The sequence below is a fragment of the Canis lupus genome, chromosome 7 (assembly GCF_003254725.2).
Source record: "Canis lupus dingo isolate Sandy chromosome 7, ASM325472v2, whole genome shotgun sequence".
In the NCBI taxonomy this organism is placed as follows: Eukaryota; Metazoa; Chordata; class Mammalia; order Carnivora; family Canidae; genus Canis; species Canis lupus.
In genome coordinates this window covers 52926403-52941689 of record NC_064249.1, presented here as the reverse complement: position 1 = coordinate 52941689, position 15287 = coordinate 52926403, and the positions used below count along the sequence as shown (strand labels likewise).

Sequence of the window (15287 nt, the reverse complement as noted above, 5' to 3'; positions counted from 1 at the left end):
TCAGAGAGAGAGAGAGAGGCAGAGACACAGGCAGAGGGAGAAGCAGGCTCCATGCACCGGGAGCCTGATGTGGGATTCGATCCCGGGTCTCCAGGATCGCGCCCTGGGCCAAAGGCAGGCGCCAAACCGCTGCGCCACCCAGGGATCCCTCTTGGGCTTATATCTAAATGTGTAATTGCTGAGTCATGTAACTCCGTGCCTAACTTTTGAGGGCATTGCTAAATTGTTTTCCAAAGCAACAGTGCCATGTTACATTCCCATTAGCTATATATATAGGAGGGTTGTAATTTTTCCATATCCTTGTCAAAGTTTTATATTGTCAGACTTTTTAATTATAGCCATCCTAGTAGCTGCAAAGTATTATCTCATATTGTGGTCTTGATTTGCATTTTCCTAATGTTTAATGATATTGGGCATATTTTCTTGTGCTGCTTGGACATTTGTGTATTTTCTTTTGGGAAATGTCTATTCAAGTTCATTGTTTTTAATTAGATTAAGTAGTTTTTATTGTTGTAGAATTGTACAAGGTCTTTATATATTATGAATACCAGTTCTTTATCATCTATATGATTTGCAAATATTTTCTTTCATTCTGAAGGTTGTTTTTGCAATTTTTAATAGTGTTCTTTGAAGCAAAAGGGTTTTTTAAATTTTGAAGTCCAATTTATTCATTTATTCTTTGCCTTCTGTGCTTTCAGGTGACTATTGCCTAATTCAAGGTTATGAAGATTTACTTTTGAGTTTTCTACAGTTTTAGCTCTTGTATTTAGGTCAATGATCCATTTTCAGTTAGTTTTCATATGTGAGAGAGGAGTCTAACTTCATTCTTTTGCATGTTTATTTTTATTTATTTACATGTAAAGGCTTGAGAGGAATTTCTCCTCAAATGAGATAACTATTGCTACTCTCTTTATGAATTATTGTTTTCATGATTTTTTTGGTAGAGATATGTACTGTATTCATCTACTTGCACTCACCAAATGTGGTTGCATTTTTTTCTCTCTTGTTCATTGGAATCTAAAAAGCAACGCTGATAGATGCAGTTTGAATCAGTTTATTCGTTTTTTTCCCTTAATTTGCAATCTTACCTCTTCAGCTACAGTATAGAGAATGCCAAGAACTTCTAAGTCTCTATCAGAAATATCTATCAGAACAGCAAGAGAAACTCACCATATCTCTCTCAGAACTTGGTGCTGCTAGAATGCAAGAACAACAGGTAAGCGTCTTTATTCTTACCTTTTCTTGACTTTAATGGATCAGCAAGATGTCAGAAGAATCATTTGCTTTACCTTGAGTCACAGAATATAACATTGTCTTAAAGTGTGTAAATACAGCATGTGATTGAGTTAGTGTCATTTACTTCCTTTTTTTCATCTCCCTGTTCCTGGGGCCCAGAGGTCAGGGATGATTGCTTGAAGCAGGGTATGGGTCAGTGGGAGACTTCCTAGCTGTATGAAAGCACAGCAGGAATGGTAAAGAAAACTCACTGCTCTGTTGCTTACAGAAAATCAGGTGGCCTGTTTGTTACTCACTGTCCTTATGGAAAACACTAATGAGCCTATCCTAACTCATGGTTAAATTTTTACAATAATAAAAGTGACTTGGTCACTTATAAAATCTTTAATTGGAGAAAATTGAAATATTCTGGATGATTTTATGTTTGTGTGTATATATTAATCACATAAGTATACATGAGAATCTTTGTATATAATAAAACACTTACATACATATCATTAAATGGCACATATTGTATAATTAAATGACAGTTCAGAACCCTGCCAGTTGTGATATGAATTAAGCTCTAAAACTTGCCCTCTAACAAGTGATACTTGGTATCTTTTGCATATCCAAATGAGTTTAAATCTTCAAATAGTTGAGAACAGAAAGTCTTATATACTAAAACATTGTAGAAAAACTGTGCAGTGGGGGCCAAGCCATTCACATGAAGTATTAAAGCATACCTAATGTGCTAAGGTATTATCTTCCCCTTTTGAATAATATCAGATCCTGTGAATGGTTCTTTGCAACCCTTCTAAAGAACATAATTGCTGTTCAGCCTAGAGACAACTATCTCAGATATGATAAGAGCCTGGGCTAAGAAAACTTCACTTTTGAACTTAAAGTTTAGGTACACCTTTAGATGGAAAGATTAAAGTAATAGATAATAATTTTCCTGGAATGTTGTATAGCTCAGATTTAGAACATATCCTTGTTTTGAATAAATGGCCCCACCTGGCTGGCTCAGTAAATAGAGCATACAGCTCTTGATCTCAGAGTCCTGATTTTGAGCCCCATGTTGGGCGTAGAGATTACTAAGAAAAATAAATAAAGTTAAAAAAAAAAAAAAAGAAAGAAAGAAGTGGCCAAAGAATGAATGGGTTATTTGTATTCTAATTAGAAATACTTTCTTTTGTTCTGATTTCTGAAAAACCTAAGCTATAAAATGAGGCAGAGAAAGGTGACAGCTAATCTTGATGGTTTAGCTGGATTTTCCCCCAGCACTTTGAAAGCAGGGCAGGTGGTTTTGTTTTGTTTTGTTTTCCTATTTATTCAGAGAGAGAGAGGCAGAGGGAGAAGCAGGCTCCATGCAGGGAGCCTGAGGTGGGACTCGATTCCGGGTCTCCAGGATCACGCCCCGGGCTTCAGGCAGCGCTAAACCGCTGCGCCACTGGGGCTGCCCTAGGGCAGGCAGTTTTGAAGGTGGTTCTTGCCTCTTGCTCTCGAGTGGGCAATTTTCAAGAGAAAATTGTACATAAAGATCATATTTCTGACCTTTGCTTTTGTAGTTCCACTCCTTCCCTCTGTATGACATAAGTGTGTTGGGGGGCACAAAAATGAAGGGCAACCCATTTGGCAGGGTTATTGGAAGGGAAGCAGAGGGGTTTTCATTTGCCGGTGTAGAGTCTTAGGACCTTAAGGATATAGACTGAGAGTCAAGAAATAATCACTAGAAGCCTCTAAAGATATCTAGGGGGCTCTGAAGACTTCCTAAATAAAGAGGCCTCACTCTTTTTATCAACTTCTGAAATTGGGGGAAAATAAAACTTTCTCAGGTATTAATGTTTTATGTTTAAGCTAGTGATTCTTGGTGATTTCACTAGAGATCCATCATAATGAGCACTGACTCTCTAACCTAAACTTTGAGGAACAAAACTAAAAAGATCACTAATAGTAAAATGAAGATTTTGGTCAAGTACATGGAGAGAACACCGTTGAAAACAAAACAAAACAAGAAAGATACTTTTAAATTTCCATTTTAACTTAGTCATGAGAAAATTTCAAAACCATGTTTTCAGGAAATGCCTGGTAGTCAAGTCATTATGTCTTACATGCAATGAAAATGAAATTGAAGCCACTTATAGGCTCTGCCATTTGCATTTAGAGAAGGAAAATAAGTTTCTTTTTGAATGCCAAGTGGAGATTGTCATCTTGTTCCCTGTGTCATCTGCTTTGTTCTTCATGACAAGCTTTTCTTACCTAAACAAAAGTATAAACACCTTCTCATTCCTTTTCATGGGAATTGGGTAAATTTGGTCAATGAGTTTGTTTTCTGTCAGGAAGGGCATCACAACGTGAGGACTCTGATCCTGAATGAGGATATCAGGTAAACATTAAATATTATTTGTTCTCAAAATAAGGTGTGTTTTTTTTAATTTAACCAATTTCTAGATTTTGTGATGGAGATGGTAGCAGTTCATTTTTCAGCAGTTCATGAGGCATTTATTTTACTTTAAGAGATGTTTTCTGTTTCTTCTTTGCATTGGTGGCATCTGCTTCAAATTGTATAAGTTTTGTTTATAGTTTTATTAAATCCACAGTTCTCCAGAAGAATGCTCTACCTTATGATTTTCTTCTTTGACTTCTATCATTTCCTTAAAAATAAATTATTCTATTTACAAGGTGAATTTTTTCCTCATTTCTCCTTCATTCTCTTTCTTGCTATGCCTCAAAGGTGAATTTTCTAATTTATTCAGCATGGATTCATTGTGGTGTCTAGAAATGTTTTTCACTTGTTCTACTTAGATTAAAATATTTCATTGATATGTATCTGTTACTTCATTCCCCTCTTAAGAAATAGTTCTTACCCACAGTATAACCTTGATCTTGGATGTGGAAGGATCTCATAACCACAGTTTTAGCCAATGTACATTTTAGAGTATACCTTTTTTTTTTTTTTACCACGGTTGAGTGTTATTTCCTCTTTTGTGAATCTGAACTTAATGTCACCTCAAGCTATCATGCTTATAATTTCTATTTTAGTCTTATTTGATAGGCTTTACCATTTTAGAAATATTACAGCATTTCTGAAGTATTCTTTATTTTAAAAAAAGACCTAGGTAGCATTTTGAGTACCTTCTCCCACTGTCATTCAAAAATGTTGGTATAGAAGCCTACCTTACTATTTTTCTTACCTCTTCATTTTTTTTTTTTTGTCAAGAAAATAAAAAGAGATTTGGTATCTTTTTGAGATTTCCCCTTTTCTATAAATTGGACAAAATCATCATTGCTTTTCAGCCATAAACAATAGATATTAATGAATCTCTGCTGTTCTGACCTGGTAAAAGACCTTTTATAGAAACTTTTCCATTTTGTTCATGATTATGTGTTCCATGTTCCTTAATTTGGGTCTGGGTCATGGACTGAACAGAATTTGAAATATACTAAAGACAAATCATTGCTGAGTACATGTTAAATGTTTCCTGGTGGTTTCTACTACCATGGTCTCTGTTGTTTTGTCAAAAGAGTTTTTGTTGTCCTTCAGTCCAAAGTGCCTTAGGACTACTTCCTGTTCTAGGATTATTTCCTTGTATTGTTTTGATTAAATTTTTGTTGTTGTTGTTTAACTGCTGTATGTAGTCATGTGGTAATTGAGTTCCTTACCATTTTAATTCTATCTAATTTTAATGTGTATTTAATGTGTAATATTTATTTTAATTCCATCTAGTACTAAGCTATCTTTGAGTTTGCTGTAAGAAACCTAGATTTGGGGATCCCTGGGTGGCTCAGCGGTTTAGCGCCTGCCTTTGGCCCAGGCCATGATCCTGGAGTCCTGGGATTGAGTCCCACATCAGGCTCCCTGCTTGGAGACTGTTTCTCTCTCTGCCTGTGTCTCTGCCTCTCTCTCTGTCTCTGTTTCTCATGATTAAATAAATAAAATCTTTAAAAAAAAAAAAAAAAAAGAAGCATAGATTTTATTGGCAGTCCAGAAGTCTCACCATACTTCTCTGACAAACCAAACCAAAGAAAAAGTTATGTTCTTTGGATATATCTAATAGAATGTCTGGCTCAAATGTACTAAATTCCTCACAGAATAAGAGATCTGTAGATATAAAAAGAATATGATTAACAGCTGACTTCTCATCAGAAACAATGGCATAAAGAGGCAGTAGGATGCATAGTCAATGAGATAAAGAAAAAAACAAAAACCTGGCAATCAAGGAAAGCTATCCTTCAAAAATAAAGGTGACATAAAGACATTCCTAAATAAATAAAGACTGAGAGTTGGTTGCTAGCTTACCTGCTTTACAATAAATACTAATAGAAGTTTGTTCACATGAAATGACATAAGACAGTAATTCAAATTCACTGAGAAATAGAGCACTGGTAAAAGTAATTTTGCATCCTTTTTTATATAACTTAAAAGACACCTGGATAAAACAATAATTATGCAATTGTATCATTGAGATACAAAGATATTAAGATGGTGTGTGTGTATTTGCACAAATGGAGGAGAATAGAAGAGCTATTTTGGAGAAAGTTTTCTGTTACTGAGATAAAACTGTCTTTGTTCATAAACAATGTGATCTCTATGTAGAAAATCTTAGGTAATAAAAAAAAAACCTGATAGAACTAATAAATGAGTTCAACAAGGTTACAGGATACAAGATCAATAGGCAAAAATCCATTTTATTTCTGTTTGTTACCAATGAACAACTTAAAATGATATATTTAATAAAAGCAGAGTAAGACTTGTACACTGAAAATAACAAAACATTGCTGAGAGAAATTAAAGATCTAAATAAATGGAAAGTATTCCATGTTTATGGATTGTAAGACTCAATGTTGTTAAAGTGGAAGTTCTTTTCAAGTTAATCAAGATATGTTGCAATTTCTATCAGATTTCCCGTGGTTTTGATAATCTGTTTTTTGCAGAAATTGATAAAGTATATTTATATGGAATCTCAATAAAAACAGCCAAAAATAATTTTAAGAAAGAAGAGCAAATTTGAAGATTATTCTTTCTGATTTCAGAATTTACTCTAAAGCTACAGTATAATAAAATTCTAACGTGGCTCACATGACTTTTTCCCCTTAGCAAAATCATACAAACACAAGGAATGTATTCTGTCAATGACCTGAATGAGTTTGGAAGTAGGTTCTTCCTCAGATATTCTGGATTAGAGCCCAATCCAGCTGACATCTTTCAGTCTTGTGAGAAACCAAGCAGAGAACCTAACCAAGCCGGCCTGGACCTCTGACCTACAGAACTATGAACTAATGAATTTGTGTTATTTTAAACCACTGCATTTATGGAAATTAGTTATGCAGAAATAGAAAACAAGACATAACGGTATTCAAAACAGTATAGTACTGCTATAATGATGGACATGTAGATGACTGGAACAGAACTATGAATTGAGAGATCAACTCTAGCAATTATGGTAAATTGATTTTCAACAAAGATGCTAATGCAATTTATTGGGGAAAATAATCTTTTCAACAGGCATTGATAGGACAATTGGACACTTACAGAAAAGATAAATTTAGGACCTTCATATCATCCACAAATTTTTTTTTATCATCCACAAAATTTAACTTCAACATTATTCCAAAATTAAGGACACCTTTTTTGAAATCTAGCTTTAGATACTGATTTTTCTCACAACCGGTTTATGTTTTCTTTAGGTGCAGTGTTCTCTATGCATATTACTGTAACCATCTGAACTTGAACACTGATCACAATATATCTTTTAGTCTTATGTAATTAGTAGTAACCAGAACTATTACCTTTAAATAAGGATAAAAGTTTTATTTTAATGTACATAAAATCCTTAATAAGAAAGAAAAAATATAGTGGGTGTTATGACATTCCAGTAAATACAGAAATAAAGAGATCACAGCATAATGCCTGGAGCTTTGCTTTTCAGAACCATATTAAGACTATTTCAAAATGTCTGGGTCTCTTGCTGGCAAATTCAGTGTACTTGTAGGTCTGTTTCCCAAATTCACTCTAACAACTATAACCTTAAATCATGAAATAATACTAATCAATAAAATACATACTTTAGTAGTCAAGGAAAAAGAATAAGAAATGCTACCCTTGACAGATGGGTGAACCTAATATATCTGTTATTATATCAGGCATGTTGCAAAGATTCTCTCTTCAAGGGGAACTAATATTAAAGTGTGGTCCAAAAAAATTAAAAAAAAAATAAAGTCTGGTCCAGTGGTATGAATCATAATGATAATGAAGGTCGTCAAGTCCTAGCAAACTTTGTTGACTACATATGGGATACCGTGCATGAATTTTGAATCCTAAGATGACTGTGCCTATTGAATTTCTGTGCCATCGTGAATTCTGAGGATTGGGCTAAGGCAAACAATTAGAAGGATAGTTATGTGTCTGCCACCACCACCAGTCACATACTTTCTTAATCCAAAAGCGAAATACATGATATTTTCGCTTGTGTGCAATTCTGATATTCTTTACCCCAAAAATAAAGTTAAAATGTGACAGAATTTAAAATACTATTATAAGAAAATAGTTAATATAAAGAATGTACCTGAGGGATCCCTGGGTGGTGCAGCGGTTTGGCGCCTGCCTTTGGCCCAGGGCGTGATCCTGGAGACCCGGGATCGAATCCCACATCAGGCTCCCGGTGCATGGAGCCTGCTTCTCCCTCTGCCTGTGTCTCTGCCTCTCTCTCTCTCTGTGACTATCATAAATAAATAAAAATTAAAAAAAAAAAGAATGTACCTGAGATAAGAGGGAGAGACAGAGACCAGAGAAAGTAATGCTTTATCAAAATTCAGAATATGCTGAAATTTCCTAAGTAAGGAAAACTCCAGTAAAGAACATGAGAAGCCTAAATGTTTGCTCACATTTACTAACTCTGACTCACTGCATGTTACTGGTCTTTTAAAGAGTAAGTTAGGGATGCCTAGGTGGCTCAGCAGTTGAACATCTGCCTTTGGCTCAGGGTGTGATCCCACGGTCAGGGACCGAGTACCACATCGGGCTCCCTGCATGGAGCCTGTTTCTCTCCTTCCCTACATCTCTGCCTCTCTCTCTGTGTCACATAGGAATAAATAAATAAAATCTTTTAAAAAATAAAGAGTAAGTTATATTACTGTAGGAAACTACAGTTGTAAAAGCATAGGGTAGAAGCAAACATATAAAGACGGTAAAAAGATCAATGACTGCCTGGGGTCAGTGGGAGGGGAGAAATAAATAGGTAGAGCATTTCTCAAAGCCCAGGGAACTGTATAACACAAGGACACAAAGAGGAACCCTAATGTAAACTATGGATTTTATGGACTTCAGGTAATAATAATATATCAATATTGGTTAGTCAGTGGTAACAAATATATTACATTAATGGAATATGTTAAATATCAGGGAAACTATGAGTCAAAGAGAAGAAGTATATCTTAAGTCTTTAAAAATTTCTAAATCTTTTTTTAAATTTAAAACTGCTCTAAAAAAGTCTATAATGTAAAAAAGTACAATGAAAATAAAGTTCAGGGTATAAGTTACTCTCAAGTTGTTACCAAATATGTTTTATATTCTTGGTGAATTATGTTCTTCTGGCCGTTGGCTGGAATGTCACAAGTTACTTAACTGGAGAACAAGCATAGGCATCTAGTTAACTGTATGTTAAACTAAATTTAATTTTTCATATTTAATACTTATCATTTAATTCATGCAGTAACACTGTGAGATATCCCTTCTTTGAAGATGGTGTATTAGTACTCTCTCTTTGGAACAAATATCCAAAAAATTTAGTGGCTTAAAACACATTTATTTTCCCACAATTTCTGTGTATCAGAAATTTAGTCAAGTCTTAGCTAGTTCCTGTGCTTGAAGGTCTCTTGCAAGCTGCCGTGAAGGTGTTGACAGAAGCTATATTCTCATGTGAAGATTTGACCAAGGAAGAGTAGAAGCTGCTTCCATGCTCATCACATGGTGGTTGGCAGAAATAAGTTTCTCGTGGATTTTTGGATTGTGGGCTTCCTAGCTGGCTAATGGCTGGAGGCCACTCTCAGTTCCTTGCTATGTAGGTCTCTCCAGAGTGGCTACTTGTTTCATCAAAATGTACAAGCCAGAAAGGTAACAGAGTCTACTAGCAAGACAGAAGTTACCATTTTATGTAACCTAATTGAAAGAGTGATCTTTTATCACATTTGCTATAGCAGGGGCAAGTCATAGGTTCTGGTACACACCAAGGGAGATGATCATATACAAGGGCAGGAGATATGGGTCATTGGGGTCATCTAAGAAGCTCCTTGCCATAGGCAGAGAAGTTAAGCAAGTTGTACACCACAGAGGTATTTGAATATATGGAAATTTATGAAATTCTTGGGGCATATTTCTCTAGGTAAGATTCTACTTTGTCTTGTGAAAATTTATATCTTTATTTTCAGTTGTCTAAATTCTTGATTTTTCTGGTATTTAAATACATGAATTTTGTGCTAGAAATATCATGGTGGCTGTCCAGTCTGCAGAATGGATTATTCTTACTAGTTCTTAAATATTTTACTTTTCAGTATATTTTACCCATTATCTTATTATGACCTTTTTATTATTTATTCAGACAGCTATACAAATTATCATAGACCATTTCCTATCAGTTTCAGAGAAGAGATCAGTCTCTATACACTTCAATGAAAGTCATGCATACTTAATTCACATCTTCAGATGAGGCTAAATTGAGTAATAATAAATAATTATTTGGCGACATACTGTAAGTCTCATAATCACTGAAAACCAAATCAACATGAAAGATATATATTTACTCTTGTCTTAATGTTAATTTTTTCATTTCAAATTTTTTTGTGTACTGAGTGCACAGTCTTTCACGTACTTGGATATTCTGCAAGTATTTTTCAAACCAGAAAGTCTATTTTTCAGTGCAAGCTAGACACTAATACTTGGCTATTGACTTGAAGAAATATGCTTTCTACTGGTAGGTTACAGATTCAAAATTAAATCTGAAAAGTATTTAAACTGATAATATAGTATTAATAGCATTGAATTTTGTGTGTTCTTTACATTAGATAAGATTGGGATACGTGGTCGAAATATGTTGAATCACTTAGATTCATGGGCACTCTCTTTGGAGTCAATATTTGCCATTGTATATAACTATTTTGACACTTTTTCTCAACCCTACATCTCAGAAGGTTTATTTATTTCAAGTGGCTTTAGGACTGTCACCTAGGGCATCATGTAATAGGAAAGAGAATCTAATATTAAACAGATTGTCTCAATTTTACATCATTCCATTTAAATTTGAAATATCTAAAATAGTCGAGCTCTTGTAAATAGGAAGTAGAATGGTGGATGTGCTGGAGGAGAAGGGGAAAGGGAAGTTAGTTTTCAATAGATCTATAGAGTTTTCATTTTGCAATATGAAAAAGTTCTAGAGTTCTGTTATACAGCAATGTATATGACTAAAACTAGTGTATTGTATCTTTAGAAATGGTTAAGATGGTTACATTTTGTTTGTAGTTTTGACCACAATTAAAAATAAATAGATTGGGCAGCCTGGGTGGCTCAGCGGTTTGGTTCTGCCTTCAGCTCAGGTCGTGATGCTGGGGTCCCGGGATCGAGTCCCATGTCAGGCTCCCTGCATGGAGCCTGCTTCTCCCTCTGCCTGTGTCTCTGCCTCTCTCTCTCTCTCTCTCTGTCTCTCATGAATAAATAAATAAAATCTTTAAAATAAATAAATAAATAGATTGTCTTAGCCCAGGAATGAATGAATTTTTACTCATGGAACAGAAAGTCTTGATCTGGAACCAGTTCTATTGACTGCAGTATATAAGCAGCCACAGTAGTCATACTTGATTTTACAGAGTTAGCATCAACAGGCTCAGATAAGATGTCTAAGTGCAGAAGAGAGAAGTGGGTCACTTTTTATTATTGCTTTGATGTAAGTCCATCTGCACTCTTTCAAAATGAGGCTTTTGACCATAGGTACTAGCTGGAAGAAATCCCAAACACCTTTTTCCCCATTTTGGTTGGGAATACTGAACATTCATATATCAAGTATTACTGACAAAGGTATTTGACAGCACCCTCCAGTTAAACAGATAATATCTCAGAAAATATAATATTTGTCCTATTTATGGAGTCAAACCTTCTCATCATAACTTTTCTTCAAGTACCTGTTAACTAAGTTAAACTTCATACACTCTTGCTGCCAGAGTTTTATAGTCTTTCTTATTCAGTGAACATTAAGTTATTTCTTCCCTTGTTAACTTTTTATTTAAATCCTTGCTAGCCTGTTTGCTGCTTCTTTCAAATTAATGTGATTTTTGAGCCTTTGTATATTATTTGATTGGTTAATCCTGGCATTATAGTAATAACACTCATTATATGATTGAAATTTTAAAGTTCATGTCAATGTGTAAAGATTAATTTTCTCATACAGTAGAAAGATAAGTGGAACAGATATGCAAAGATGGAATTATTTATTTGGCAAATGTCTATTGAGCACCTACTCTGTGTTCACAGTTTTGAGTGTTCTAGATACAGATCCATTCCTCATGGACCATATAATTTCAAAAGACAATTTAATAGGGAAAAAGAAATTAATTTTCAGATAATAACAAGGCTATGTGATAGAGAGTGGCTGGATGCGGCATACGTGGATGAGCCCTTTGAGGATATTGCAAAATAAAAAGAAAAGTAGAGGGACAAGATGGCTGCTGAAGGAAGAAGAAAACTCAGTAAGAGGAAATGGCCTAAGTAGATCATGAGATCTGTTTGGTGTCTCCAAATAAGTAACTGCAGGAGATTAGGGAATATGGATCAGCTGCCCATCACAGAAGCTGCAGGAATAAAGAAGGGTTTGTGCAGAAGTCAGAAGTGCCTGAGAAGAGCTAAGATTCATTAGCCTCCTTGACGAAGCCATATGTAGTGGCTTTAAGTTATTTTGATCATTGCTGTGCCTGTTACCTTTCTTTTTATTAGTATCATTTCCTCTAGACCACTGGCAAGCCTCTTCTGTCACTGCTCATTATTTACTGTTGTTTCTTTCTGTCTTTTTCCTGGTTTGTTCTTTGGCTTCTTAATTTCCTCAAGTCTCCAGGTGCTTTTCAAGTTCCAATCTGTCTCTCTGGCTTTTCTTTACACCCTACCATCAATACTTCTACTTATTTAGAGAAGCTTATGTTGTTTACGATCGCTTGTAGATGGAAGGCTTCTTAAATAAAGGTCTTCATCTGTGACTATACGCCAAAATTACTTTATTATCTGTCTCATTACTTCCACTGACAGTACTCAGTGCCACACAGTCTGCGGTCCTTGCCATTTTTTTATTTTCTTGATTTCTCTTTGGTTGAGAGTCTTTGGCCTTATTCACTTTTGTAATCATAGAATTTAAGGATTACTTTGGTGTAATTCAGAGTTATAGAGGTAACCTCACAATCTCTATCATAGTTTTAATAGCCCTCATTAGTCGAACTGAGTTGGCACAAAACCTATTTTCATTCCTAGTTTAAGGATTTTCCAGTACTTCCACTTCCAGACAAAGTGGAATAACTGTGACTGGGAAATATGCACTAAAACAAATAGAAAACTGGACAAAATATATTATACAAAAGTTTTCAAAATACTGGACATCAGGCACTGAAGAGTGTGATCCCTGAAAGAGAAGAAACTGTCTAGATGAGTTGGTGAAGATGCTACCGAGAGGGGATTCCAACTGGCGATGCAGAGGGGGAACCCAAGCAGAGACTGGTTGTTTCCAGACTGGTGAGAGAATGGAGCTGGGAGCTTGAGGAGGCCAAGATAGTGTGAGGTTACAGGGCAGAAAACCAGCAAAGGGAGAGTTGTAATGAGAGATTTCTCCAGAGATCAGCAGAGAGCCTCTCTCAAGTTTTAAACTACAATGATGAATGCAAAACTATGAAAAAACCTAATGAGTCTGGAGAAAGAATCATCAAAAGAGAAAAAATTCTTGGAACTTACATAAAGCTGTAAATACATACTGTTTCTACTAGCCAGACTGGCATCAGGTATAGTACTCACAAGAGTTTTGCTCAGTAGAGGAACAGAAGCAACCCTAGCATAAAGGATGCTCTGGCTCTCCCTAAAAATGCTGAAAAGCAATGCTTGGTAGGATATATTTCCAATTAAATTAACTGCATTCAAAATAAAACACAAGTATGTTAATAGACAAGAATAAATACAAAAATATCCACAACAAAAAAGGTAAAATTCAGTGCTTGACATCCAGTCAAAAATCACTAGCCCTGAAAAAAAAAATTTACTAACCCCATAAAGGTGGAAAATATGACCCCAAATGAGACAAAATCCATCAAAACCAATTAAAAAATGACATAGATTATAGAATAGACAAAGACACGTTATTTTAACTTATTGCATTATGTATTTTCAAGAAGTTAGAGGAAAGATGAACCTGTTAACTAGAAACAATATATATTTTTAAAGTTTCAAATCAGACATCTAAAGACTAAACTGCAATGAGAAAAAAAAAACACTAGAAGGAATTAACACCAATTTTAACAAGGCAGAGGAGAAGATTAGTAAAATGAAGAAACAGCAATGGGAACTAGTGAAAACTAAACAGACAAAAAATGACTGAAAGGGACAGAACCTAAGTTAGCCTACTGTAGAATAACTTTAGGCAGCCAAATATATGTGGAATTGGAGTTCCTAGAACTGACTTGGGGGAGCATTGCAGAAGGAGAATAGAAAAATATTTGAAGAAATAATGGCCTACGGTTTTTTCAGTATTATGAAAACTATAAACCCGTTAAACCTAAGAGGATCAGTAAATTAAAAACACAGAAAAATGACAAAAACTCTGAGAAATAACATTAAAATTGAATTACTTAAAACCAAACCAGTGATAAAGAAAAATTCTTAAAAGCAGCCAGAGGTAAAACCATGGCACATAAAGAGAAATAAAGATGAAAATGCAAGCAAACCTGTTTTTTTTTTTTTTTTTAGTCCAATAATAAAAGTAAGAAGACAGTGGAATGGTGTCTTTAAATTACTGAAAGAAAAAAATTTCGTTAGAATTCTATACTGAACAAAAAATATCTTTCAAAAGTGAAGGTGAAATAAAGACTTTTTTGGACTCTAAAAGCTCAAAAAAAATTCATCCACTAACCTGCATTATAAGAAATGTTAAAAGAAGTCTTTCATACCAAAAGAAATGATACTAGATAGAAATATGGATTTACTCAAAATAATACTAGAAATTCTAATTATGGGTAAATATAATATTCTTTTTACTATTAAAGTCTGTATAAGAGTAAGATAATTTTTTAAGAAAGATAATGGGTTTATAATATGTAGAAGCAAAATATAACAGTAGTACAAAGACTAGGTGAGGATACACATACTGTTGTAAGGTTTCTTATATGATATCTATAATGGCATATCTCCTGAAAGTAGATTATTTTTTTTTAATTTTTATTTATTTATGATAGTCACACAGAGAGAGAGAGAGAGAGAAGGGCAGAGAGACATAGGCAGAGGGAGAAGCAGGCTCCATGCACCGGGAGCCTGATGTGGGATTCGATCCCGGGTCTCCAAGATCGCGCCCCAGGCCAAAGGCAGGCGGTAAACCGCTGCGCCACCCAGGGATCCCTGAAAGTAGATTATGATAAGATATATGCTATCAACTCTAACTCAGTTCCAAAAACAATATGACAAAAGATTATCGCTATTAGATTGATTGGAATCATTAAAAAAATAATCCAAAAGAAGGCAGAAAAAGAGAGAAAAGGGAACAAAAAAGGGAAGGACAACTTGAAAACAAATAGCAGATTTTAAAGTAAAAGGTTGGAGAAAAAAGGTGTACCATATTAACATTAATAAAAAGGTTGGACTCTCTAAGTTAATATCAGATGATACATATTTCAAAGCAAAGAATATTTCAGAAAAAGGTCATTTTGTAATGATAAAGTGTTCAATTCATCACGACAATGTAATAATACTAAATATTCATGCACTTAACAGTTTCAAAATAATGTGAAGCAAAAAATGATAAAACTGCAAAGAGAAATGGATACATTGACAATTTTAGTCA

The 15287-nt window shown here is 34.7% G+C and overlaps 1 protein-coding gene across 19 annotated transcripts in view; it reads left to right on the top strand.

Annotated features, from left to right (window-relative positions):
• Positions 1-15287, top strand: part of KIAA1328 (KIAA1328 ortholog) — a 373028-nt gene that overhangs the window by 139328 nt on the left and 218413 nt on the right. For all 19 annotated transcript variants that reach the window (XM_025429035.3, XM_049112695.1, XM_025429030.3 and 16 more), the window contains one exon: positions 1089-1216. In XM_025429035.3, the coding sequence (XP_025284820.1) occupies positions 1089-1216 (128 nt within the window). The remainder of the gene's footprint in view (positions 1-1088; positions 1217-15287) is intronic.